The sequence below is a fragment of the Brachyistius frenatus genome, unplaced genomic scaffold, assembly GCF_029030835.1.
Source record: "Brachyistius frenatus isolate BFR_SWC_R1_liver_20210118 unplaced genomic scaffold, ASM2903083v1 Contig_32, whole genome shotgun sequence".
Classification (NCBI taxonomy): domain Eukaryota; kingdom Metazoa; phylum Chordata; class Actinopteri; family Embiotocidae; genus Brachyistius; species Brachyistius frenatus.
In genome coordinates, this window is record NW_027210631.1 from 1970095 (window position 1) to 1992172 (window position 22078).

General features: G+C 42.7%; 3 protein-coding genes across 13 annotated transcripts in view; 2 read left to right on the plus strand and 1 right to left on the minus strand.

Annotated features, from left to right (window-relative positions):
- The window catches only part of lrmp (lymphoid-restricted membrane protein), a 35644-nt gene extending 25124 nt beyond the window's left edge, over positions 1 to 10520 (plus strand). For 6 of the 10 annotated variants that reach the window (XM_069700039.1, XM_069700038.1, XM_069700040.1 and 3 more), the window contains exons 24-39: positions 230 to 276; positions 391 to 464; positions 589 to 725; positions 1436 to 1520; positions 1638 to 1692; positions 1797 to 1824; positions 2159 to 2317; positions 3666 to 3800; positions 3983 to 4130; positions 4492 to 4535; positions 4637 to 4705; positions 5440 to 5498; positions 5858 to 5956; positions 6919 to 7047; positions 8588 to 8736; positions 9473 to 10262. In XM_069700039.1, coding sequence (XP_069556140.1) covers positions 230 to 276; positions 391 to 464; positions 589 to 725; positions 1436 to 1520; positions 1638 to 1692; positions 1797 to 1824; positions 2159 to 2317; positions 3666 to 3800; positions 3983 to 4130; positions 4492 to 4535; positions 4637 to 4705; positions 5440 to 5498; positions 5858 to 5956; positions 6919 to 7047; positions 8588 to 8736; positions 9473 to 9615 — 1560 coding nt within the window. In that variant the 3' untranslated portion in view covers positions 9616 to 10262. Of the gene's footprint in view, positions 1 to 229; positions 277 to 390; positions 465 to 588; positions 726 to 1435; positions 1521 to 1637; positions 1693 to 1796; positions 1825 to 2158; positions 2318 to 3665; positions 3801 to 3982; positions 4131 to 4491; positions 4536 to 4636; positions 4706 to 5439; positions 5499 to 5857; positions 5957 to 6918; positions 7048 to 7913; positions 7941 to 8587; positions 8737 to 9472 lie in introns of all 10 variants that reach the window. The other 4 variants (XM_069700042.1, XM_069700045.1, XM_069700047.1 and 1 more) reach the window with 4 other exon arrangements.
- On the minus strand, positions 10358 to 19661 carry dnai7 (dynein axonemal intermediate chain 7). Its single transcript, XM_069700072.1, has 16 exons — positions 19642 to 19661; positions 19029 to 19113; positions 17361 to 17449; positions 17121 to 17225; positions 16223 to 16360; positions 16000 to 16134; positions 15246 to 15349; positions 14215 to 14373; positions 14100 to 14136; positions 13953 to 14013; positions 12933 to 13096; positions 12667 to 12811; positions 12300 to 12514; positions 12064 to 12222; positions 11272 to 11385; positions 10358 to 10863 (listed from the first exon to the last, which is right to left on the minus strand). The coding sequence occupies exons 1-16, from the start codon at positions 19642 to 19644 to the stop codon at positions 10588 to 10590; spliced, it is 1989 nt and encodes a 662-aa protein (XP_069556173.1). The 5' UTR covers positions 19645 to 19661; the 3' UTR covers positions 10358 to 10587.
- Positions 19662 to 19740: 79 nt separating this feature from the next.
- On the plus strand, positions 19741 to 21076 carry lyrm5a (LYR motif containing 5a). 2 transcript variants are annotated; one of them, XM_069700076.1, is made up of 3 exons: positions 19741 to 19849; positions 20070 to 20145; positions 20253 to 21076. In XM_069700076.1, exons 2-3 carry the CDS (start codon positions 20101 to 20103, stop codon positions 20463 to 20465), a joined length of 258 nt encoding a protein of 85 aa, XP_069556177.1. In that variant the 5' UTR covers positions 19741 to 19849; positions 20070 to 20100; the 3' UTR covers positions 20466 to 21076. The 2 variants fall into 2 exon arrangements, with proteins under 2 accessions (XP_069556177.1, XP_069556178.1); XM_069700077.1 differs by lacking the exon at positions 19741 to 19849 and adding an exon at positions 19885 to 19969.
- Positions 21077 to 22078: the final 1002 nt, after the last annotated feature.

Here is a 22078-nt window from a genome sequence, read left to right on the forward strand (position 1 = left end):
AGAGCTGCAGAGCTCTCCATGTGGCTCCACATTATATAAGAAATCTGCCCAATCTTTCTCTTCCACGCTCCGTACAGTTTAGATAGCATTTCACTGCCATGGGACAGGTACGCTGCCTTTGTGTGAACGCATGCATCTCTTAATCATATGAATAATGTGGGACGGAAAACGTGCTACAAGGCCCACCTGTCTTTGTCTCACCTCCTTCCTTTACTTGTGTCCGTCTCAGAGCCTAAGCCGGGACCAGTCGGCAGACAGATCAGCAGCTGAGGACAGGTGAGTGGTTCAGAGAGGTTTCTCTTCATCAGCAGTGTTTTAAAATTAAGGTTTTAGATTTGTTTTCTGCAAATGCTGTAGTATTGTGTAAGATGCCGAATGTGTATTTTCCAGCACGAGCCTGTTACCTGTGCTGGTGGAAGAAGAGGAGAGCGTGCAGGACAGCACACTCGGGGCCAGCATGCCAGGTAGGATGGAAAAGCTCTCAAATCTGTGCGCATGAAGGAGAAAAAGTGACAACTGGAGATTTCTAAGCCGGCCCTTTGGTTATGTGTTGCTTCGACCACCTACACACCGAACACCTCTTTCCAGGGACAGACCGTCTCACCAACAGTGGGCCAACCACCTTCTCTGATGGCACCTCTCCTCAGTCGGGATCGTCCCTCACACACGCCAACCAATCGGGGAGCGGCATGGGCAGCACGACTTCTGACCCCAGCCATTCGGAGGTTAGTGAGGTCAAAAATAAGGGAACTGGTAAGACCCGCTGTACTCCCACTTCCCTCTCAACTGACTTAGAAGTAGTTCCACTTATAAATGTGATTTTAAATTCATTCATCTTACTATTGTTGGAGCGGATCATTGATTTTTGTTTAAGTTTTTCCTATTTTACTGTTTTTTTTATTTTAAGAAATCAAATGTAGCTTTCCTTTAGGTAGGTATCCTATAATTTTTTTTAGTTTTTAACACTTTAAACTGTATTTGATTTTTGAGTGGATCTGCTCAAACACTGGCATCATGTTAAATGCAGATGGTGCCATTAAGATGACATTTCTTTGTCTTCGATGAGACTGTGCCAGTGGCATCCTTCAACCTCGAGAAATGCTGTCTTTCCAGCTACACGAGTGTGTGAACGTGTGTGTGTGTGTGTGAGAGAAAGAGAGAGGGAGAAGGAGGGAGAGAGATTGCACAGTTTGATTTTTTTTAGCTCCTCTCTGGATCAGATCATTCAGAATCACGAGCCAAGTACACTGCCAGCTGCAGCGAATCTTTAATTCCCCTTCATAATGTTAAAGGAGAAGGAAGAAGGGTGAAGCAGTGAATAAGAGGCGCAAATATGGATGTTGAGAGGACAGTGAGACTGGAGGGATCCGATTTAAAAGCAGGACAGGAGGAGGAGGAAGAGGAAGAGACAGTAATGTTTATTCGGACCTTACAGGACCTGTCTCACAGCATGGAGACCATCAAGGACCACAAGGTTCAGAAGGACCAGAGTGAGACCAGCGTGGCCACCGAGAAGGAATGTATGTGAAACGTGTTCAGTGTACACTAATGCATACTAAATATTTTGTCTCTTTGATATCAAATTGAATTTCATTTTGAAGTGATTGAACTACTATCTGCTTCTCATTTCCCTCCAGCTGAAACTCCAATCCTCTCTGACACCAGTGGCACCTTAAAAGAGGACAAGAACAGGTAAAACAGCAAATGGTCATCACAGTACAGCCTAAATAGATTAATCATTCATGTTTATATTGGAGGGCTTTTCACATACTTGTAATTATTGTCTTTATCTGCAGCCTGTCACCCAATGACAAGGAGATTGAGGTATGTACACTAGATTACCTACTGTGTCAACCAATAGTTTGAAATCCAAATTATACTAGACTCACAAATTACATAATGCATCATTTTTTATAACCATTCAAAGGTAAAGAATATTTTTAACTAGCTGTTCATCATCTAACTGATGATATTCTCCTGAAATATGAGCGTTCTCTAAAGTTTGGAAGTTTCATAATTCAACTTTTCTGTCAGCACAGTAATGCTTTCATTGATAAGGGAAAACGGATCCTAATCAAACGATGAAATGTTCATCATGTCTGCAGCTGGCATATAATAATCATCGAGTGCTAAAAGGAAACATCACAGAGTAGGAAAGTCTCTCTCATGTTTTCAGGCAGAGTTCCAGCGTCTGGCGCTGGGGTTCAAGTGCGACATGTTCACCCTGGAGAAGAGACTCCGGCTGGAGGAGAGATCACGTGACCTCGCTGAGGAGAACGTCCGCAGGGAAGTGTCCAGCTGCCAGGGCTTACTGCAGGTCTGTGTGCAACTGCTCAGCTTTCTATGGGAGAAGCACTCGGTTAGATTTTCTCTCAATCTCACCTGAGGACAGAAATTGTATTTTCTGAATGTAATCCATCTCAGAAATTTGAAAGCCTTTACTTTTGTGAAATTATGTACTGAGTATTTGAGGTACTTTTGTGCTACTCTTTTTCATAACAGTATCATTTGCTCCGTAGACAGATTCAGGTTTTATATAAATGCTAGAAAGTGGTGTGGCTTCATGTTCTCCAGGTACTTTTGCGCATTGGCTTACTATCCAAAATAGTCTAGATGGGTGGTTTTCATACCACAGTAAATGTAGTGAAGATTTGTTGCATCATGTTATAGTTGCAACAGTTTGGCAATATATTGTGCAATTATTAGCTACTGTAAATAAATACTGACAGCTGTGTTAATCTTGAAAGCCTCACAGGGAAGTAAAGTAAATGTGTCTCTATTTGATTCTGAAGTCTTTCTGTTGTATACAAAAAAGATGTGGAAAGTGACTTTATATAAATAAAGAATTAGACTGAAGTAGTATAATAACTAAATATGTGTGAGCTAGAGAGTGAGTGGGTGGAAATCCTCTGTGAAATTAATCCCCTGTCAGGTGCTGTTATTAGTTTTCTCTACTGGTCAGAGGTGGTCCTGACCTGCCTGGGGCCAAAAACAAACTTCTGGCCAGGGGTCCACCTACCTCACCCTTCAGCCATGTAAACAATTTGCAGCTTGTGTATTAAGCACATGGTCTGTTCTTGGTCTTTTTTAGGGGGGAAATAGTAAATGCTCTGCACTTATATAGCACTTTGAGACCGCTAAGGTGAATTTTTTTTTTTAAATTTATTCATATTCAATGGGTGATAAACACTGTTTCCCACTCACTCACTCACACACATATTTGCGACAGAGCTGCAATACAAGGTTTCTACTTGCCATCAGGACTAACTTGTGTGCGTCTTGCCCCAGGGCACTTTGGCATGTGGACAGGAGGAACCGGTAATTGAACTGCAAAACTTGTGAATCGTGTGCAACCAGTCATCCAATCAGATCTGCAATCTGAGTCACAGCCGGCCACAAGGTAGAGCTGGTTGTCCACTAATCACAGGGTTGGTGGTTCAATCCCTGGTCCATGTGCTAAAGTGTCCTTCAGCAAGACACTGAACCCCAAGTTGCTCTGGATGCTCGCCTTGGATGGCAGTTCCATCGTCGTTCCAAAGCACTTTGTAACCACTAAAGTAAAAAAAAGGCGCTGTATGAGTTCAGTCCATTTACTGTTTCTCTTTCTGTAAGTCTTCAACTCTCACTTCCTGTCTGTTTACACTCTCCCTCACTGTTGCTCTCAGGCTCTGACTCCTCTGTGTGAGGATGACAACCAGTCCATGGAGATCATCCTGAGGCTCCAGAAGAATCTGGATATCCTCATCCAGTCCATGACCAGAGTGTCGAGTCGCTCCGAGATGCTCGGCGCTATTCACCAGGTCAGCCAGACCTAACGTGAATTTCTGCTGCGTCAAAACAGATGAACTGGACGATATTTTTTTTATCTTTAAATCTTTATCTTTTGCCGTGACTATAACAGAACAAACTGTAATGTCATGTAATTAGGATGAATTCGATTGATTGAAATGATTCAGCGGCTTCTCGTGTTTGGGGATAACAGGAGAGTCGTATCGGTAAGGCTGTGGAGGTGATGATCCAGCACGTGGAGAACCTGAGGAGGATGTACACCAAGGAGCACGCCGAGCTGCTGGAGCTCAGAGAGACGCTCATGCAGAACGAGAGGTCCTTTGGATCACACACGGAAAGAGGTCGGAAGTGTTGCACCCGGAGAAACGCACCGTCTGTATCGATACAACATACAGTACAGTAGGAGTACATCAGCTATTGTTTTTCCACTGATAAATCAGTATTTTAAATCTGAAAGTTGTTACATTAAATAGCCAATGCTCATTGGGCCTTAAAATGAATCACTGATTCAGTATTTCATGATCTGTAGTTGTGACACATGAACCTATGTATCATTAGACTTAAACTAGTTTAAAAAATACAGACTCAATAGCACAAATAAATCCATATCAGCCAACTCTACTATATGCATGTATTTGCTGTGTACAAACAAAGTCCATGTGTAAAATTTGATACACAAAGTAACCGAGTTCCTCTTTCTAGATGACCTGCGTGGCAAGAAGCAGTCACCCTCACAGTACTACAAGGTGGGCTGCATTATGTTGCCATCATGTTCCATTACTCAAAATTAATGTTGACGTTATGTATCGATGAAAATGTGCGTGTCTTCGCATGGATGCCTTCATAGTCGTCAGTCCGGCGGGTCAGCATTGCAGCCATCCCCCGTTCGGGTGCACCCAACATGCAATTTGACACGGTGAGGATCATTACTTATCAGTCACATCAGATTTAAATCAGTGTCACATTGCCTCCATATATTATGTTACAAACGGCTTTTTGAATCTTCCATTCGTCTTAGAATTTCTAAATAAGTTTCCATCATGTTTTAAAAATTTGAACAGAAAGAAGACTTAATCATTCATTTAAAGATTATGAATTCCAAAGTCATTTTTGAGTTTGGAGCATGTAGGAGGCAACCAGCTGGCTCTCTGGAGGTTATTTTTTTGTAATTCTTGAGAAATTAATGAGGTTTTTGGAGGGAATTTAAGTTGTTTTCAACTACAGAAATAAGGGATAATTGCATGCATCATGGTGTAAATAAAAGTGGCCTTTTTGTTAACACGAGTCACCTGGATTTGCAACATCACATGAGAATTCACCTCACTAGGCTTCAAGTCATGCATTTGTGTCTGCGTCAGGGGTGCGAGTTTTCAAGGCCAACTTCTCAGACAGTTCTGTTTTTAATTTCAAAACAAAATGTCTGGCTCATCAGGACAGCCTTAATCAAGACATTTCCCGTCAGATCGGGGTTAAACCACAATATCAAACCACAGTGAGTCAGCCTGTAAAACATAGGAAAGTACAAGTAGAGACTAGTCAGAGTTGAGTATGACAGAACATGGATAAAAGCTAAAAATAGTTATGCCTTAAATTGAGCAAAAGAGTATTTTTGTTTACATGATCATGACTCGTTTCATTTTCCCAACACAGCCCAAAACACAAGATGGCTCAGAAGCTGAAACAGAGAGACTGACCAGGCGATCCCCATGGTAGGTATCTCTGTGTGTGTGTGTGTGTGTGTGTGTGTGTGTGTGTGTGTGTGTGTGTGTGTGTGTGTGTGTGTGTGTGTGCGTGTGTGCGCGCGTGTTAAATCGACTCATTTCTTGATTATAATATATCAAGTGAAGTTGAACCCAATTTAATCGACACTTTATGTATATAAAGAAGTGTGTTTAAATTCAAAGTCAGCAGGCCGTTCGAGTGACTTTATTTTCAAATTATACTACTGTCTATGATTTGTGTTCTGTGGCTGGTTTATTCAAGTCACCGGGGTTTGCTGTGCCATGATTTAAGGGTTGTTGTTGTTGTTGTTGTTGTTATGCCTATATGTGATAACGGTGGTTTCCAGGAATGTGGCAGGGAAGAACGGGGCACGTCCTCCACTAAAACGCTTTGTTAGCTCTGCGGCCTGGGTTGAAACTGAAGAGCCCTCTTTCATGATGAAGGGGTAAGAAATGCCAAGGAGGGAGAAACCGTGCTGGCTGCGTCACACAAGTTCTTTCACAGCAGACCCTGACGCACAAAGATGGCAGCTTTCAGGTGTCACATCATCTCTATGTGCCCCACACTGTGGACAATGCTGGGGATCTATAAAGAATAGTTTTTGTCAGTCGTTTTCTTGACTTTATGGGGTCAAACAAAGGATGTTATTCCGACAAAAATGGTATTATTCCACGGGGTGTCAGCTGACTGACAGTCAGCAGAGTCTAATGCAATGGAGCATCGATTGAAAAGCGTAATTGAGTGCTGACTGAGTGACAGATTTAAAAAAAATAAATAAAAAAAAGGATGAAGTTAGTTAGCTTAAACTCGAACAGTAAACAGCAGGGATGATGACACCAAACCAGCAGCCATCTTTGATGTGTCCGGTCCATCCACCTTTGCATGGGGAATTGTTTTTTCCAAATCGAACATGTTTTGATGTGTTTCTTTGTAAAAAAAAAAATTTAAGTTAAGAGATGCTGTGGAATTGTGTTTTAATGGCACTGTATGATTTCACATTTGGACAATGAAAGTGGATTTTGCCTTGTTTGATGAGCTAAAATGAAAGCTTTCATACAAATCAAGCACTTCGAATGCTGTCCAGATATGTGAAGGGGTGCAAGATTGCCTCACGATATGATATTGGAGCACATAGTTGCTTGGAATGCATGGTTTTCAAACATGATTTCATATCTAAAAAAAAGAAAACGTCTCTGTGCAGCAGGTTAATGTAAATCGGCGACTTCTTCAGGGGGTGTCTGCATCTGCCTGCTTTTTTTTTTTTAATTTCTATTTGTTATTATTAGCTGCATATGCATGATGTGTGCATGCGCGCACAGGAATTGATCCGGTTACGTAGCCTTGCTTGTATGTGGACGTGCAACTGAACCGTGTGTTTGTGGATGCCTGACTCATGCATGCCCACAGGACGGCCTGCAACAACACAGACTGCCAGTCGGAGGACGAGCAGAAGGAGGAGTCAGTGGCACAGAGGAGGAAGTCCAGCCTCAGTGAGCTGGGCAGCAAACTCACTTCCCTCATTCTGCCCCTTAAGACGTTAGTCCGACCAAAATGCCCACCGCTGGCCTACTGTAGCACCACCGTCTGCCAACAGATCAGAGGCTGGCTGCATAGCGGGGGAGTTGATCACATAGCTGCACTGAGGTTCCAGCAGTTGTCACCTGAACGTTCATCTGTCACACATTGGATCTTATTATTTGATCTTAAACTCTTGTATTATATTTGCATGGTGCTTTTGCGCTGTATTTCAGAGACCACACAGTTGACATCAGAGACAGACGTCAGTCAAAGGGTTTTCAGCCATTGTGACATATAACTGCTGATCTTTACTACTCTGTCACTCTGCTGTGTATTTATGACCAGATCTAATGTTTAAATCGTATATTTTGAATCATTTAATGTGAGATTATCACACATTTTGTATCCCATCCTTTTGTTGGGTGACTCTACGGAACCTCCTTAAGTGATGAAACTCCTCCACTATATGGGTCTGTGTTGGACTAGCTTCGTTGCTCAGGGGGATCAGTGGCTTTTAATCATGTCAACAGAATGTTTTTACTGCAAGGGGCCCGAATTGGACAAGTTCCTTTTTATCTGTGAACTGGCTTGAGATCAATGTGTGCCTAATGTGACTTGAATAATTTAGAAAACTCTGCGAATTGTGTTTCATGCATGGATCTCAAGTTCTGACTTGCTTGTGCAAATCATCTACCTGATGACCAGTTCGTCTTTTTACCGAGCCTAATCTTCCGTCATTTACTAACCTCTTCAGTCACCTTTAACATATTTATGTGCAAACTTACCACCCTCGGACTGTTCCTTTTTTATTTTTGTGGGGCGACCGAGTGTTGTGTGCTGTTCTGACCTGTCCTTTCCTCTTTTCCTCGCTCCACATGGCTCAGGAGTCAGGATGAGTTGTTTGTAATGCTGTAAGTGTGTAGATGGAGGACAGTACACAGTAGCAAGTGCTTGTGGATTCTCTCTCCGTCCCCATTAAAAAAAAAATAATTAAAAAGCATGCAAAAGGCCTGTGTTTATCAGGTAGGAGTGCTCATCAAAAGCCACTTACAACCTCGCTCTGCCTCTCATAATGACTGTAAAGTGATTTGAAGCAGCACTCCTACTGTTGACAGAATTCAGGCCAAAACTGTCTGCTGCCTTTGCCGAACAATTCAATGCTTAAATCCACCTCCGTGCAGATGGCTATTAACTGCTGCCGACAGCTTTTTCATTATGCTGGTGAAGATGATGTGAATGGTTTTGCATCTCTGTTGCTGTTCGAGACAGGTGGTTATAGATGTGCTTCATTGGAGCCAGCTTTACACTTTAGTTAAGCCACAGCTAATTTGCTGCCTGTCATCCATTAGATAAGTTACCACAAATGACCCACAGATTTGACCAAAAGTGCTGTTCTATTCAAGACGCACTTCTGTGATGACTCGTCACAAATCATTTTTGGTAACTTAACTCTCTTGCTTCGTCTGATAACATTGTCCGTTATTTCTCGGTGTCCATCCGTCTCCGATGTGTCATCTTCTGTTCGTCCTGTGCTAATATCTTCCTCTCCTCCCTTCAGGCCAAGCTCTTCATCCAGCCCCACGTCTACAGACCCAGGAATGGCCCAGTCTCTGTCCCACAGCCTGACCAGCTCCCGGGCGGCGGCGGCAGTGGCCAGAGGAGGCAGGGGACTCTGGCTTTGGCTGGCACTCGTGGTAGTGCTAGCAGGTGCATTCATTTTTGTAGTTTTAGTAGATGTGTTTTTATTTTCTGGGTTTTTTTTGTTTTTTTGTTTTTAACCTTATACATGACGTCATACTGACAACAGTAAAATAAACAACCCACTGAATATTGATGAAAGCCTCTACAGATTCACATTAAACCCTCAAATGCATGGCTTATTTTATTACATGGGTTGGGTCACTACTGATCTGGCACTTAAATAACATTTGCGTGGAACTTTTTCAGAGTGGAACAATAGCAAATGAGTTTTTAACTTGTGAAATCATTTCCAGTGTCAGTGTAGACAGAAACATTTATACGGTCTGTAACACCAGCTTCACACCTATAAGCCAACTGGATTCACCCCTGTACCATTCTGGGTTTAGACATTGAGACAACACTGCCACCACGAGGTCAAACTGGAAGTTACAACTTTGCCCTTTTTCATTTTGATCCCACATTCTGTTACATTATTACAGCTAAACACTGCTTAGATAAAAAGCAAAGCAAAAAAATAAATAATCATTTTTACAATGTACTGGACAAATAGTTTAAAGGAATATGAGGCGGTTGAGCACTTAATTGAATGAAATAAATGAATTCTACAGGTCGTATAGTTGCAGGTCACCGATGACCCAAGTTATGTATTTAAGTGGAAAATCCAGTGAGTTTGATTTCCTGCATGGATGTTTTCCAAAGTCAACACAAGGTTTAGTTCCATCCCATCGTTTCTTCTGCACAGGTCTCCTGGCTCTGCTGGCCAGCCTGGTCATGCAGCCAGCAGTCGACGCCGCCCCTGTGGGGACCGGGGACTCCTGGATGACCATCCAGCAGCTGCTGTGGCCCTACACAGGCCTTCGGCACAATGGACAGCCCCCCGTCTAGCCCGAGTCCCGGGGTGGATGATGCCCATCAGCTCTCTGCGGAGATATTTCCTGTGCGCTGGGTGTGGTGGTGGTGGTGAGGAGGGTTGGTGGGGAGAGGGGGGGAGGTTACTGGTAGAAAGAAGAGTGAACCGCTCCTGAGCAGAGGCTGCTGGATTGTAAACTGGTGCCTGAAGATTCCCAAAACAAGACTTGCATTGACAGCACAGGCCTCAGGGGATAGTTAACCCTTCGGAGGATTTTATGCATCACATCACTTTTGCTAAAGGTGTGTGTGTGTGTGTGTGTGTGTGTGTGTGTGTGTGTGTGTGTGTGTGTGTGTGTGTGTGTGTGTGTGTGTGTGTTAAGGTGGGCTGCTCCACATCCTTCAACCCATTATGATGCTGTCAGTGCTGCAGGTAACCGTTTACCTGGCCCCAACACAATCTGCCTAATCGGGCTCGATGAGTCACCAGCGCTGCCACAACGTCGACTAATCATGTCACAACTATTTAAGAATGAGAGCACTGAGAAGTATTTTAAACGGGCCGCTCCGACCGCCACACGGCTTTTAAAACACATTTCATGTCAGCCTTTTAAATGAGATTTTACAACTTTCAAGTCTATAAACACTGGTAATAAAACTTGGATTGTTGTTTTTAAGTTTATAAATTCTATATTTGAGTTTGTTAGTTTTGAGTGGGAAGCATATGTTTATTTTTGTTAAGTTATAATTCTGCATTGTTCCAGTCATAACACCAGAGTTTGTTTGTTTTTTTTGTTTTTTATTATTTTTCTCTCAGTTCTTGCCGTGGTTGTCACCGTTTTAAATTTCATACACTTTTGTATGTTCCAAAGAAGATGCGTGGATTTTTTTTTGCACAAATAAAGTAGCCAATTCTACAATAGAAGATGTGTTTTTCTTGCGTGCATCCACGTGTACATCTCAAATTCAGGTCCCTAAAAATGTCTTTAATTGGGGCTTCAACAGAGGTTATGAATACATCAGGGGTCTGGTGGCACACAGCAGGCTCTGTACCGTGTCCACGAACAGGTGATGGGATTTTCTGCTGCGAGCGATGCCGTCGGGGCTCATGTCGTCCTGGAGCATGTGGATGAAGGTGGAGTGAAACTCGCTGCCGGGATGGTGGTCTGGAGAGAAAGCGTCACTCTTCTCTGTGATCTCCAGCTTTTGACTTCGCTGAGCTTTCAGCAGGTACAGACTCCACGAGTCCTTGGGCACAGGGGCGGGGCCGAGGTGCTCGCACACCTGGCGGAGGAGAGCGAGGAAGTACAGCAGAGAAGTTCTGAGTTAAATTAGGGTTTTAAGTGTTTTCACCTCTGCTCTGTTCACCGAACTGAGGCCGAGACTGTCCTCGTGCTCGTGGCTGTGTAAATGTCAGAGAGGCCGGGTGACACAGGGACCTCGCAGCTGTGGCTCAGCCCTCGTCGCTGCATTGACAACATCCAGTTACTTATTGCCGTACCAGTGCTTAGAATGACCCTCCACATGTGGCTGATAACTCGATGTGCGCAGGAGGAGATGCTGTAGGTGGCTGTGTAGCCCCTCCTCCGACCAACAGAGCGAGGCAGCAGCTAAAGCATCGCTGTAGTCCACAGCCCACTGATATAGATTTTGTGTGTGTGTGTGTGTGTGTGTTTTTAAGTTTAAGGATACCTGCATGACCAGATGCTCAGCTCCACATTTGGCGTTCCACTTGCTCCACGAGAAAGCACAGGCAGAGGCGAAGAGGGCCATCTGCTCGTAGGCAGCGTGTTCTGTGAGAGGGTCCTGCAGAGGAGACGAGAAACTACACGGTCAACGGTTTATCGTGCTGTGAGAAATCTGGTAGATGGCACAAAGTATTTTTTTATATTGTATCTTCTCTAGGTAGCAGGAGCACATAAGCAACTGCGAAAGTGTCAACTTCAAAGTGGGGAAATACACCTGAACGCCTGGAGAAATAATGCCATCAACCTCAGGGGCGATGTAGTGATCCAAACGTCTGCATGTAGCCACCGAGTATGCTGACATTAGTATGCACAGCAGCTCAGTATTAACCTGGTGCGAACTGCGTGAATATGGGTCTGGTCTCCCTCCACGGGAAATCGTTTGCAGTAGTTTCCATCCTGGGCGTCATTTTAACCAATCGGCATGTGCCAACACTATCTGACACTGTGACACCACTTTGACTACCTCTTCCAAAGCGTTATTTCCTGAGTACAGCATACGTTGTAAATTGTTTTAATGAACGGCAGCAGCTTGACAAGGTGCCGAGAGTTTATTCTGCACTGAACGTATACCAGACTATTCACAGCGAAGAAAACTGGAGCTGTGGTCGACGGTCAGTGCAGCCAGACTGGCTCTGGATAGCCCAGATACCTAAACTAAGCCAAACTTTAATCAAATCTAGTATCTTTTGTTCCTCTATTTTTTAAAAAAAAAACACACAAAAAACCAAGATGAGACCTTGCCGCAGCTGCTGATGTATTTGTCAGTGTACTCGTTCACAAAAATGTTGATCCCGGTGTTGGGCATGGCCCTCTGCAGGGCGGGGCCACTCATCCATTTCCCCGTGAGGTGAGAGAAGCCTTTGTCTTGCTTTGACTGCAACATACACTGATTATCCTGCGAATCAAACAGACACACCGATTATCAGAGCCGGGCGACATCTCCTGATTAACTGCACTTTCACTGTCTCTGACCTGGACAGTGATGCTGAGGTCGATGAGTGCCCCGCTGACAGTGAACAGAGCCGAGTCCTGGCCCAGCGGCCGGAGCTCCCAGCTCTGGAAGGGAAGGTTGGCGTAGGTTTCCTGCAGCAGCACGAAGGCTTGGAAGGAGTCCATGTTGAAGGAGATTGTGGCCTCAGCTTCCTCATAAGAGATGTCAGTGATGCCGTCCATCCTCCACTGCTTCCCTGGATGAGAGGTCACTTTCAAAGTCCAGGACTGTTTGTGGCCTTTCAAATATCTTTCAAAGCCTGATCATCATTTTCAACTTAGTCTGCAGTCAGTCTTTACAATTTGTATGCTTGAAGTATTATTCAGTGTGTGCGGCTGTCTGTCCTACCTGCAGTATCCCAACGAGCCACTTGTGGAGCTACCAAGAAGGCAGCAGAGTCGGGCAGTGTCACGGACACCCCAACGGGAGGGTAGGTGATGGCCTCAAAGTTCTCCGATGGGTACTCGAACAGCTGCAGCCCTGTTCGAAGCAGCTAAAAGAAAACAAGCATGAGGGGGGGGGGGGGGGGGGGGGGGGGGGGGGGGGGGCGACGTTGTGCGAGGTCGACTGTAGCCGCTGATGTTGGTGTAAGACTAAAAATCTTTTCCGCTCACCTGTCTGATTTCCCAACCATTGAACCGGTGAGCTTGAGGCGGGAGGCGAAACACGTCGTAGTAAAAGACCCCACCGAGAGGCGTGTACTGCATCAGATCCACCACCTGGGTACCACCGTTCTTTATCAAAAGCTGCTCTGGGGGAGGAGTCAGCTTCCCCTCAGCTGGAGAGAGAGAGAGAAAAGAATCATTCAAGACAGAAGAAGAGTTGCTGGTTAATTATCTGCAGAAAAATAAGAGTTCCTCGCTGTGTTTCAAATTGCATACTTCCCTTAGTACAATGGAATATAGTGCCCTTCCACGTTAGGACTCTGACTTATGCAGGAATTTTGACAGATTAGTGTTGTTTTAAACTGCACACTGCTGTTCTGCACTGACCTGAGAAAAAACCTCAGCATGTGAGGACATTACCCGCCAGAAAATCTACAGCTATAATAAACGCACTGGTGACTTCTGTCCAGCAGCAGAAGTGCAAAAGAGACACTTTTGTGAGGTGTTCAGGAACACCTGCAGCTTCCTCAGACGCCTTAATTAAAGACATTCTTTACATCTGTGGCATATTTCTGTACATAACACTGTGAAAGTAATTATGCACTTAAAATAGTGAGTGTTAGTACACAAGTACGCCATTTGGAACACAGCACTTCTCTCTAAAATTGATTCCTACCCGATTTTATAACTGTCATTAACACAGAAACATATACAGTCATGAATTAATTTATTGCTATCCTTAATAGCTCATAGAAATAATGTTTTAATTCTCTCGAGAGCGATGAAATTAAAACCAATATTCTCATGTACACCTGCAGCCTTTGGTGTGTAACAGAGTAAAGCAAATAAAGTGTGAGAAAAGATCAAATAACTGCTTCTTCTAAAAAGTGTTGCATCCCCACCGGCCCTTCCCCTCACCTCCCTGTTTTGTTTTGTTTCGTTTTTTGTTATATTGTTTTAGTCAATGCTTCAATTTAAGTGACAGCAGGTTTAAATTGTCAGCAGGAAATGCCAGGTTGGGCAGCTTACCATCGTCTACCTGCATCTGTGTCTGGATCTGACCCTCCTCAGGCTGAGGACTGACTTCCCTCTGGGAGATGCACAGACGATAAGAATGAAAAACCTGACAGTGAATGAAGGAAGCCAGGAACCAAGAACCCGCCCTCTTCATCTTACCTTCCTCCCTCGTTCTTCCTCGTTCCCTACGAGAGACCTGAGAGGACACACTGAAGGATGAGACCCCAGAACAGTGGCAGCAGTAGAGAGACACCGAGAGAGAACAGTACTCGACCTGCAGCTGGGAGTGTCTGTTCTCAGGTGAGTCATCCGGGCCAGCAACGACAGGTGGTCGTAGCGTGTGCGGAGGATCCGTATGGCGATGTCGCTCACAGCCATCTGCTTGGGAAGCTGGAAGCCCATACCCACCTCGTCGAAGTTTAAACCTTTAAACCTTACAAACGGAGAGAAGCACTGCAGCAGTCAGGAGAAATCACCTGCAGTTTGTGTATGATCAGTACAAGAAGAATCTTTTTTTGACAGCATGTTACACACAAAGGAGTTTAACCCGTCTGTGAGGATTCAACGCACACACACACACACACACACACACACACACACACACACACACACACACACACACACACACACACACACACACACACACACACACACACGATGTATACTGAAACAGAAGGACGGGGGGGCATGAGTGTGTCCTGCCAAATGAATCAAAACACACTCAACCAAAACACACACACACACACACACACACACACACACACACACACACACACACACACACACACACACACACACACACACACACACACACACACACAGAGCAGTGGGCAGGTAACCCAGACAGCCTGATGGTTGAAGGCCTAGAAACCATTAAAAAGAACGTTTGGGAAATTACTATTATGGTATTATTGCAGAGAGAAATCCAGGGTTGTAATCCAGTTTTGTTTGAACATGTACAAGCACCTTGTTTTTAGCATTTCTTCATTAAATAGCCATCTAAATAAAGGTGTTTTTGCCGGGAGAGTGCCTTGGACTTTTGTTTCTTTTTTAACTTTTTGCATTCCCCTCCAAGGAGCACCGTCATTCAATGAGTTTGAACTTCTGAGCACTCTGGACCTTTTCCTGTTTGAAGGCACCCAGAGAGCAGTTGGGGGTTAGCTGCCTTGATCAAAGGCACATCAGCCGTGGATGCTGAAGGAGGGGAAAGTGCTGTTTAAGTAGCTACTTGGAATGCGTTCCAGGAGAAGAGGAGATTTGGAGATTTGTTTTCAGTGTACACAGGACACAGTTGTAGAAACAAACCTGGGATTCATCTTGATGTTGGCCCAGAGACACAGAGTGACATTCTCATCTCTGATCACAGTCTGCATGTTGCCCGTCTCAGTGTCGATGTTGGAGCTGGCATTCTGGGACCAGAGACATTCAGGAGACACGAAACACAGTGTTTTTCAAGTCTTGCAATCAAATGCTTTACTGTGTAAACACAGAGCCCGACCAACATATCCACAGACTGATCTTAGCCCCTCATATTGACCTATGATTAAAAAAATATATATATATATATATCAGTATTGGCGTATGTGTTGGCTGATATGGAAACTTTTTTCGTCAGAACATATTGCACAAAAATATGCTTGTGGTGAATTAGAAAAATAGTTTTATTTGTGTGTGTTTTATAGTTATTTATAATTATAAAGTTCCCAGTGAAGTGTGCTGTGTGGACGATAAACTGTAAAATATCCTGACTCCATTACATATTTTTGTAAAAAAGTGTCTGATAACCATATGTGAGGGTTCCTTGCAAAAAAATTATATATACAGTATTTACAGTATATATATATATATATATATATATATATATATATATATATGATATATATATATAAAATTCTAAATTGATATATATATATATATATATATATATATATATATATATATATATATATATATATATAAATATATAAAAACAATATATCAATTTATAAAAAAAATTTACTCCCCAATATCAGCATCGGCCCGAAAAATCCAGCATCAGTCAGGCTCTAGTGTCTTGTACCTTGAGGATCTCCTCGGTGGAGAGGAGCAGTTTGGAGTGGATCAGCTCCAGCAGCGCTATCAGAGACTCCTGGTACTTGTGGCTTTCTTGTGGATCTATACCATCCTTGAGCAGACCGTCCAGCTCCTCCACCAGCTACAAGGGCAAATCATGTCCATTGAGCATTTAATATGCATTACCACCTTGTTAAAAAAAATTACACACATATACAAAACACACTGACCCGCAGGGCGAGGTTAAATTCCTTGAGCACGAGCGTCATGTTGATCTCCGGGTCGTCTCTCCACAAGGTGACGTACGAGTTAATTTCGCGAGGCACTGCTGGATCCGGTGCGCCATCACAACGCATGTATCTCTCCCACTGTGCACAAAGCATACACTGAATGTTCTTATCAGCCAATCAGGGATCAGTCAGAGGCACTCCCAAAGGGAACTAAAGAAAGTTGGGTCAGATTATGTCCTTAGCATGGTATTTTGTAGTAAACAAAATAGCTTTCTATGTTTGTGTTCAATGATAACCTTTTTTTTTTTTTTTCATAGTAGTATTTAATATACTGTGGATCAAACTTGCATTCCAATCATTATTGTTTCCATGTGTCAGACATCCTGACTCGGCCTGACACCATTATTGCATAATCATGTTTCATGTTCATGTTTAAAAATAACTAACAATAGTGATGTCGTTTTTGAACGTCATGTCCACAGTGTATCCCACTGTTTTATTGTATATGTCAGTATAGGCTTTGTATAAAAAAAGGTTTTATTTATGATATCTTCCCCATGCAATTTGTATTTTAATGTCTGATGCCAATAAATGTCTATTCAACCTCATAACTATAACGGAACTATTATTAAGCTTCCAATTAAATCATGTCATCATTTTTTTTTTAAACAACAAAAAAAAACATTTTTAAACATTAATTGCAATTTTTTTGGGTGACAATTAAAAATGTCATGATCATCACAGCCCTAATCCTGACAAATATTTTATGTCAGTCTCTCACTATAAAATCACACACACACACACACACACACACACACACACACACACACACACACACACACACACACACACACACACACACACACACACACACACACACACACACACACACACACACCTTGGCTGCCTCCAGAACATCATTTTTCCATTTGGTTACTGCGATATGATTCTCCTCCAGTAGATGGCCCAACTCGTTGAGCTCATCTTCTCTGCGCTCTTGATCCTGTCAGCAACAGATATCCATGAACACAGCAAACACTTTCACACACTTAAAACGCAACAGCGTGGTGTGCTGTGTGTTTTCTGTTTTAATGTGTGCAGGAGCGGTTTTCAGTCATCAGGGTTCAGGTGGTCTGACCTTCAGCTCGAGCTTCTCTATATCCTTCTCCTTCCTCTCTCTTTCCAGTCTCTCCTCTTCATCTCTTTCTTCCTGGAGACGGGATTCCTCTATAAAGCACAAACACAAACAGATTAGATTCCATTCATTCATTTCATACATTGCATCACAGCCTGCTCGTCTAACAAGTAGCTGGTTTTACCTCAGCTCAGAGAAGTGAAGCTGTTTTGGCAGACGTACCCACACAGGCCTGTCAGATGAGCTCCAGTCAGAGTTCCCACTCTTAAATCAAGTGTCAAATTTCCTGACTTTTCCCTGACTTTCAAGGACTAAAAAGCTGAAATTCCATCACCTATAATGAACAGAAAACAAATACTGCCATTGTGCTGCGCAGACAAGAACAAATTCTGTTAAAAATGGGCTGACACATGCTCCTACTGTTGCGCCGGTATTGGAAAAAATGTAATACCTGTCTAAATACTGGCTGCACAGGCAAATAATGTATCTAACAATAACGGTAATTAGCTCGCAACCGAATAATCTCAATGACCACTAATGTTGCCAAACAGACACAATGACAATAACTGGCGTTAACATTACAGCTGCATACATGGAAAATATTACATTTTGATAAATGGCAACTAAAATTTAAACGTGCAGACAAAATTCCTATGATATTCCACAACTTCCAAGACGTTATCAAATTCCTTGACTTTCCGTGTCTGGAAAAGAGTTTTTAAAATTCCCTGAACCGAGGCGACCCTGCAGCATCAACACCATCAGTCAAGCTCCAAATGTGTTCATGTTATTTGATTTTAAACTCAATGTGAACGCTACAAGTTATACAGCAGTCAGCGTATAGGTCAGTTTGCATTAATGCTACCATTAGGAGGCAGAACCTGCATGTTTCAGACACGTATGCACAACTGACAGATCAGCTCGTTACAGGTTCTCCCCAAACTTATCCATTATTCTAGCTCACTCGTTCAACTCTGACAAAGGAAATACAACCATATATCCAATATTTAGCTCCATATTTTAACCATTTGTCCATTACTTTAACTGAACTCACCTTTATATCGCACTTTTCATACAAACATGCAGGCCAAAATGCCTCACATTAAAACAACACACAAAAATATAAGCACAAAATTTACAATAATAATAATAATACGAGACTAAAACTCGCAACAATAAAACAATAAAGTATTAGAAATCAATATAAAGAAATCAATAACAGAATTAACACCAGGGATAAAACTTTTTTTTAATTTTTTAAATAGCATTAAATGATAATGAGAAGAACTTAAAAACCCTTGACTTCAAATTAAAAGCCAGACTAAAAAGTTAAATTTCCTTTCAGAAATAGAGAGAGTTGCCATACTAATGTCCACCTGGCTATTTATGAGCTTCAACAAACCATTTCATATATTACTTTCACTTAACTATTTCTTACGGTTAGCTGTCTATTTCAAACACTCATCCACTACATTTAGCCAACAGGTTAAACTTCTGTGCTTTTTTTGTTTTTTTTGCAGTCTAGTTTTCATGACTCACTGCGGACATTTTTTTTTTTTTTGTTTAAATCTAATTTAATTATATATTTTTTAAATAGTTAAGCTATTCTTTCCATGTACCCCTGCTGAGGAATCCCTGGTTCAGATGAATAAAGACAGATATCTGGATTACCTTCATCTCGCAGCCTCTTCTCCTCCTCCTCTTGCAGCAGCTTCGCTTTCTGAGTCTTGCTCAACTTCTTCCCCTTTTTGGTCGGCTTCAAACACCAAAACATTACAAGTGAGTGTTTTAACAATCATCTGTGGCAGTGACAATGCCTTCCTGCATGTATCCTCAGTACATTTAGGTAGGTAGGTAGGTGTTTACTTTATTAATCCCCGAGGGGACTTTTTTTTTTTTTCGCTACAGCAGCATACAGAAGCAATAAGATAATAATAGAAATAATAGACTAAAATAATATAAGCCTGAAGTGTAATTATGTGCTGACTGCATGTTTCTAGATACCTTTGTTTTCTTTCCCGGCTATCATCGACAGGACAAAAACATAGAGAGGAGGTTACAGGGGACATGCTTCACGACACCAGGAAAAAGAAACAGACGAGATGCTGAAGACAATAAAGCAGTAAAACACGTAAAAGCGAAGCTGCAGCACTATTCTGCAAGATCGTATCTTCAGCCTCACTTTTTATCTCTTGAAACTATTAAATATAGTTGCTCTTAAACGCTGCCGTATAAACGCAATATTATTTCAGAACATTTAGTGAAAGAAAATAGTAAAACTCACCATGTTGAAACCCCCCCAAAATAAAAAAAAAAACTCTCAAGCGTCCAAGGGAACCATAGAAACCGTTGCGCATGCGCACTGGTCTGTTTTTATTTGCGACACAACGGAACGCCGTACGGCAGTGTGTCCAAGTCACCGAGCTAACCCCTGTTTTTCAAAGGAAGGACAAAGTGGAGAGGACACGTCACTTCATTGTTGCACCGCTTAAGTAAATACGCCAACAAAAATACCGCGTGTAAATGTGAATGCGCTGTTTAACGTGGTCGTTCGTAGAGCTGGTGGGAAATGTAGGGTGTTACGTGCTAACTCACAGGCTAACTATTTAGCTGTAAGTTGGCGAGCTATCGGTTGTGTTTGTGTTTGTGTTTGTGTTTTTGTTTTTGTTTGCCTGCTCTGATCTCCTGTCTCTCGTTTCCCTCTCGTTTCAGAAGGGTTGAGGGGCTCCCCTTCGTTTCTGACATGGCCAACCCTTTAAGGGGGGAGGTTATCAGGCTGTACAAAAATGTAAGTGCCTTCGTCAAAACGAGCACAAAACACAAGGTTTCAGCTGCGTCTTGTACTGATGATGATGATGATGATGATGATCAGCTGATTTCTGTGTCTCCTACCAGCTTCTGTATCTCGGCCGTGAGTACCCAAAGGGAGCAGCGTATTTCCGGGATCGTCTGAAGTCATCTTTCATGAAGAACAAAGACGTGACGGACCCCGACCGGATCAAACAGCTGGTGGCCCGGGGCGACTTCGTCATCAAGGAACTGGAGGCTCTCTATTTCCTCAGAAAGTACCGGACCATGAAGAAGAGGTATTACGAACCTGAAAAGTAATAACACACACACACACACACACAGGACTTCAATGTGAACCACAGTAGATCAATCTATACCTGTTAATACCTGATGTTGATAATGTACAGTCTGAAGAAAACCCATCTCTGAGTGCCTGGAAGTGATGGTGATATATTACAGACTGTGCTTTGGCACGAAGGCGCAGTTGTAGGAAAGGACGGTGTTTCACATCTGTATGTGTGCTGATGTCATAGGTTTCGTTACACAGCAGCTGTCAGGCCTACTTTGGCAGAATTGTAAACATTTCCTCAGGTCTGACCATCCGGTGTCGACTTTGAAATGCTCGGACCGGGACGTTTGTCGGGATTCGTAGCGAATAAAAACGCAAGACAGGTGTTTGATCTGTATTAAACTGTGGAAGGGATATATTAAACTGACTGAATCGTGTACAGTGTAATGCCAGAGTTATGGACTGTATTTCAGTGTATATAATTGTAAATACATGGTCACATTTCTTGAATGAATGAATGTACATGACCATGTATCAATGCATTATGAGATTAAAAAAAAAAAAGCAAAAATAAGTGTTACAAAATGTACAGATTTTTTTAAAACAGCGATGTCCTGTGCCATAATAAATATTATAAAAACATGTTGTTGTTCATTTAAACTATTTCATACAGTTTGTATCCATTGCACATCGGTAGACAAAGAAACTGTCTGGCTAAAAGAAGTTAACATTCATACCCCCCCCCCCCCGATATTGACACCTTTGTCACACTTATGTCAGTTTTAAGTCCAAGAACTTGGCACTGAAAAAAAGATGCGAGAATATTTTGGCGTGTTCAAAAATAGTCATACAATCCTGTGTAGTGGTTCTGTGGTGTAATGTTTAGCACTCTGGGTTTTGAATCCAGCGATCTGAGCTCAAATCTCAGTGGAACTTACTGTTGAGAGACTTCTCGGATAGAGAAGTGAAATACTACTGTGATGGAAATCGTGGAGAGGAGGTGAAGAAGGCAGAGGAGACCGTTTTGGGTGTCAACGCAGTGATGCTTATTGGCAGCAGCTCGGCCGAGGAGAGAGATCACAACATGTGGCGATGCCGGGTTGCTACACCTCTCTGCCTGTACTCTCCCACGGGCTCAACTATAGGAACACAATGTGTCCTTGGCTGAATACGGTCAGATATAATTAACATGTAGCAGGAACAGTTTGTTCCTGAGGACGGGGTGTTCCTTATGGGACCTTCACTCCATTCAGGGAAACAGAGGAGTCTCATAGTACGTCAGGACTAAACAATAGAATTTCCCTGACAATTACCAACACTGAATTATGTGTATTTCTTAGTATAGTAACAGTTCCGGTGAGGTGCTATTATCGTAAAAATGTTTCTTGTCAGTTTTAAGTAGAACTAAAAAACATTTAAACTGCAGACTCCCATTCTACTAACACACCTTCATTAAAACCTGCTCTTGGAAATATATATATGAAATGGGCGGCACAGTGGTGCAGTGATTAGCATTGTCACCTCACAGCCAAAAGGGTTCGAATCCGGTCCTGGGCCTTTGTGTGTGGAGTTTGCATGTTCTCCCTGTGCTTGCGTGGGTTCTCTCCGGGTGCTCCGGCTTACTCCCAACATCCAAAAACAC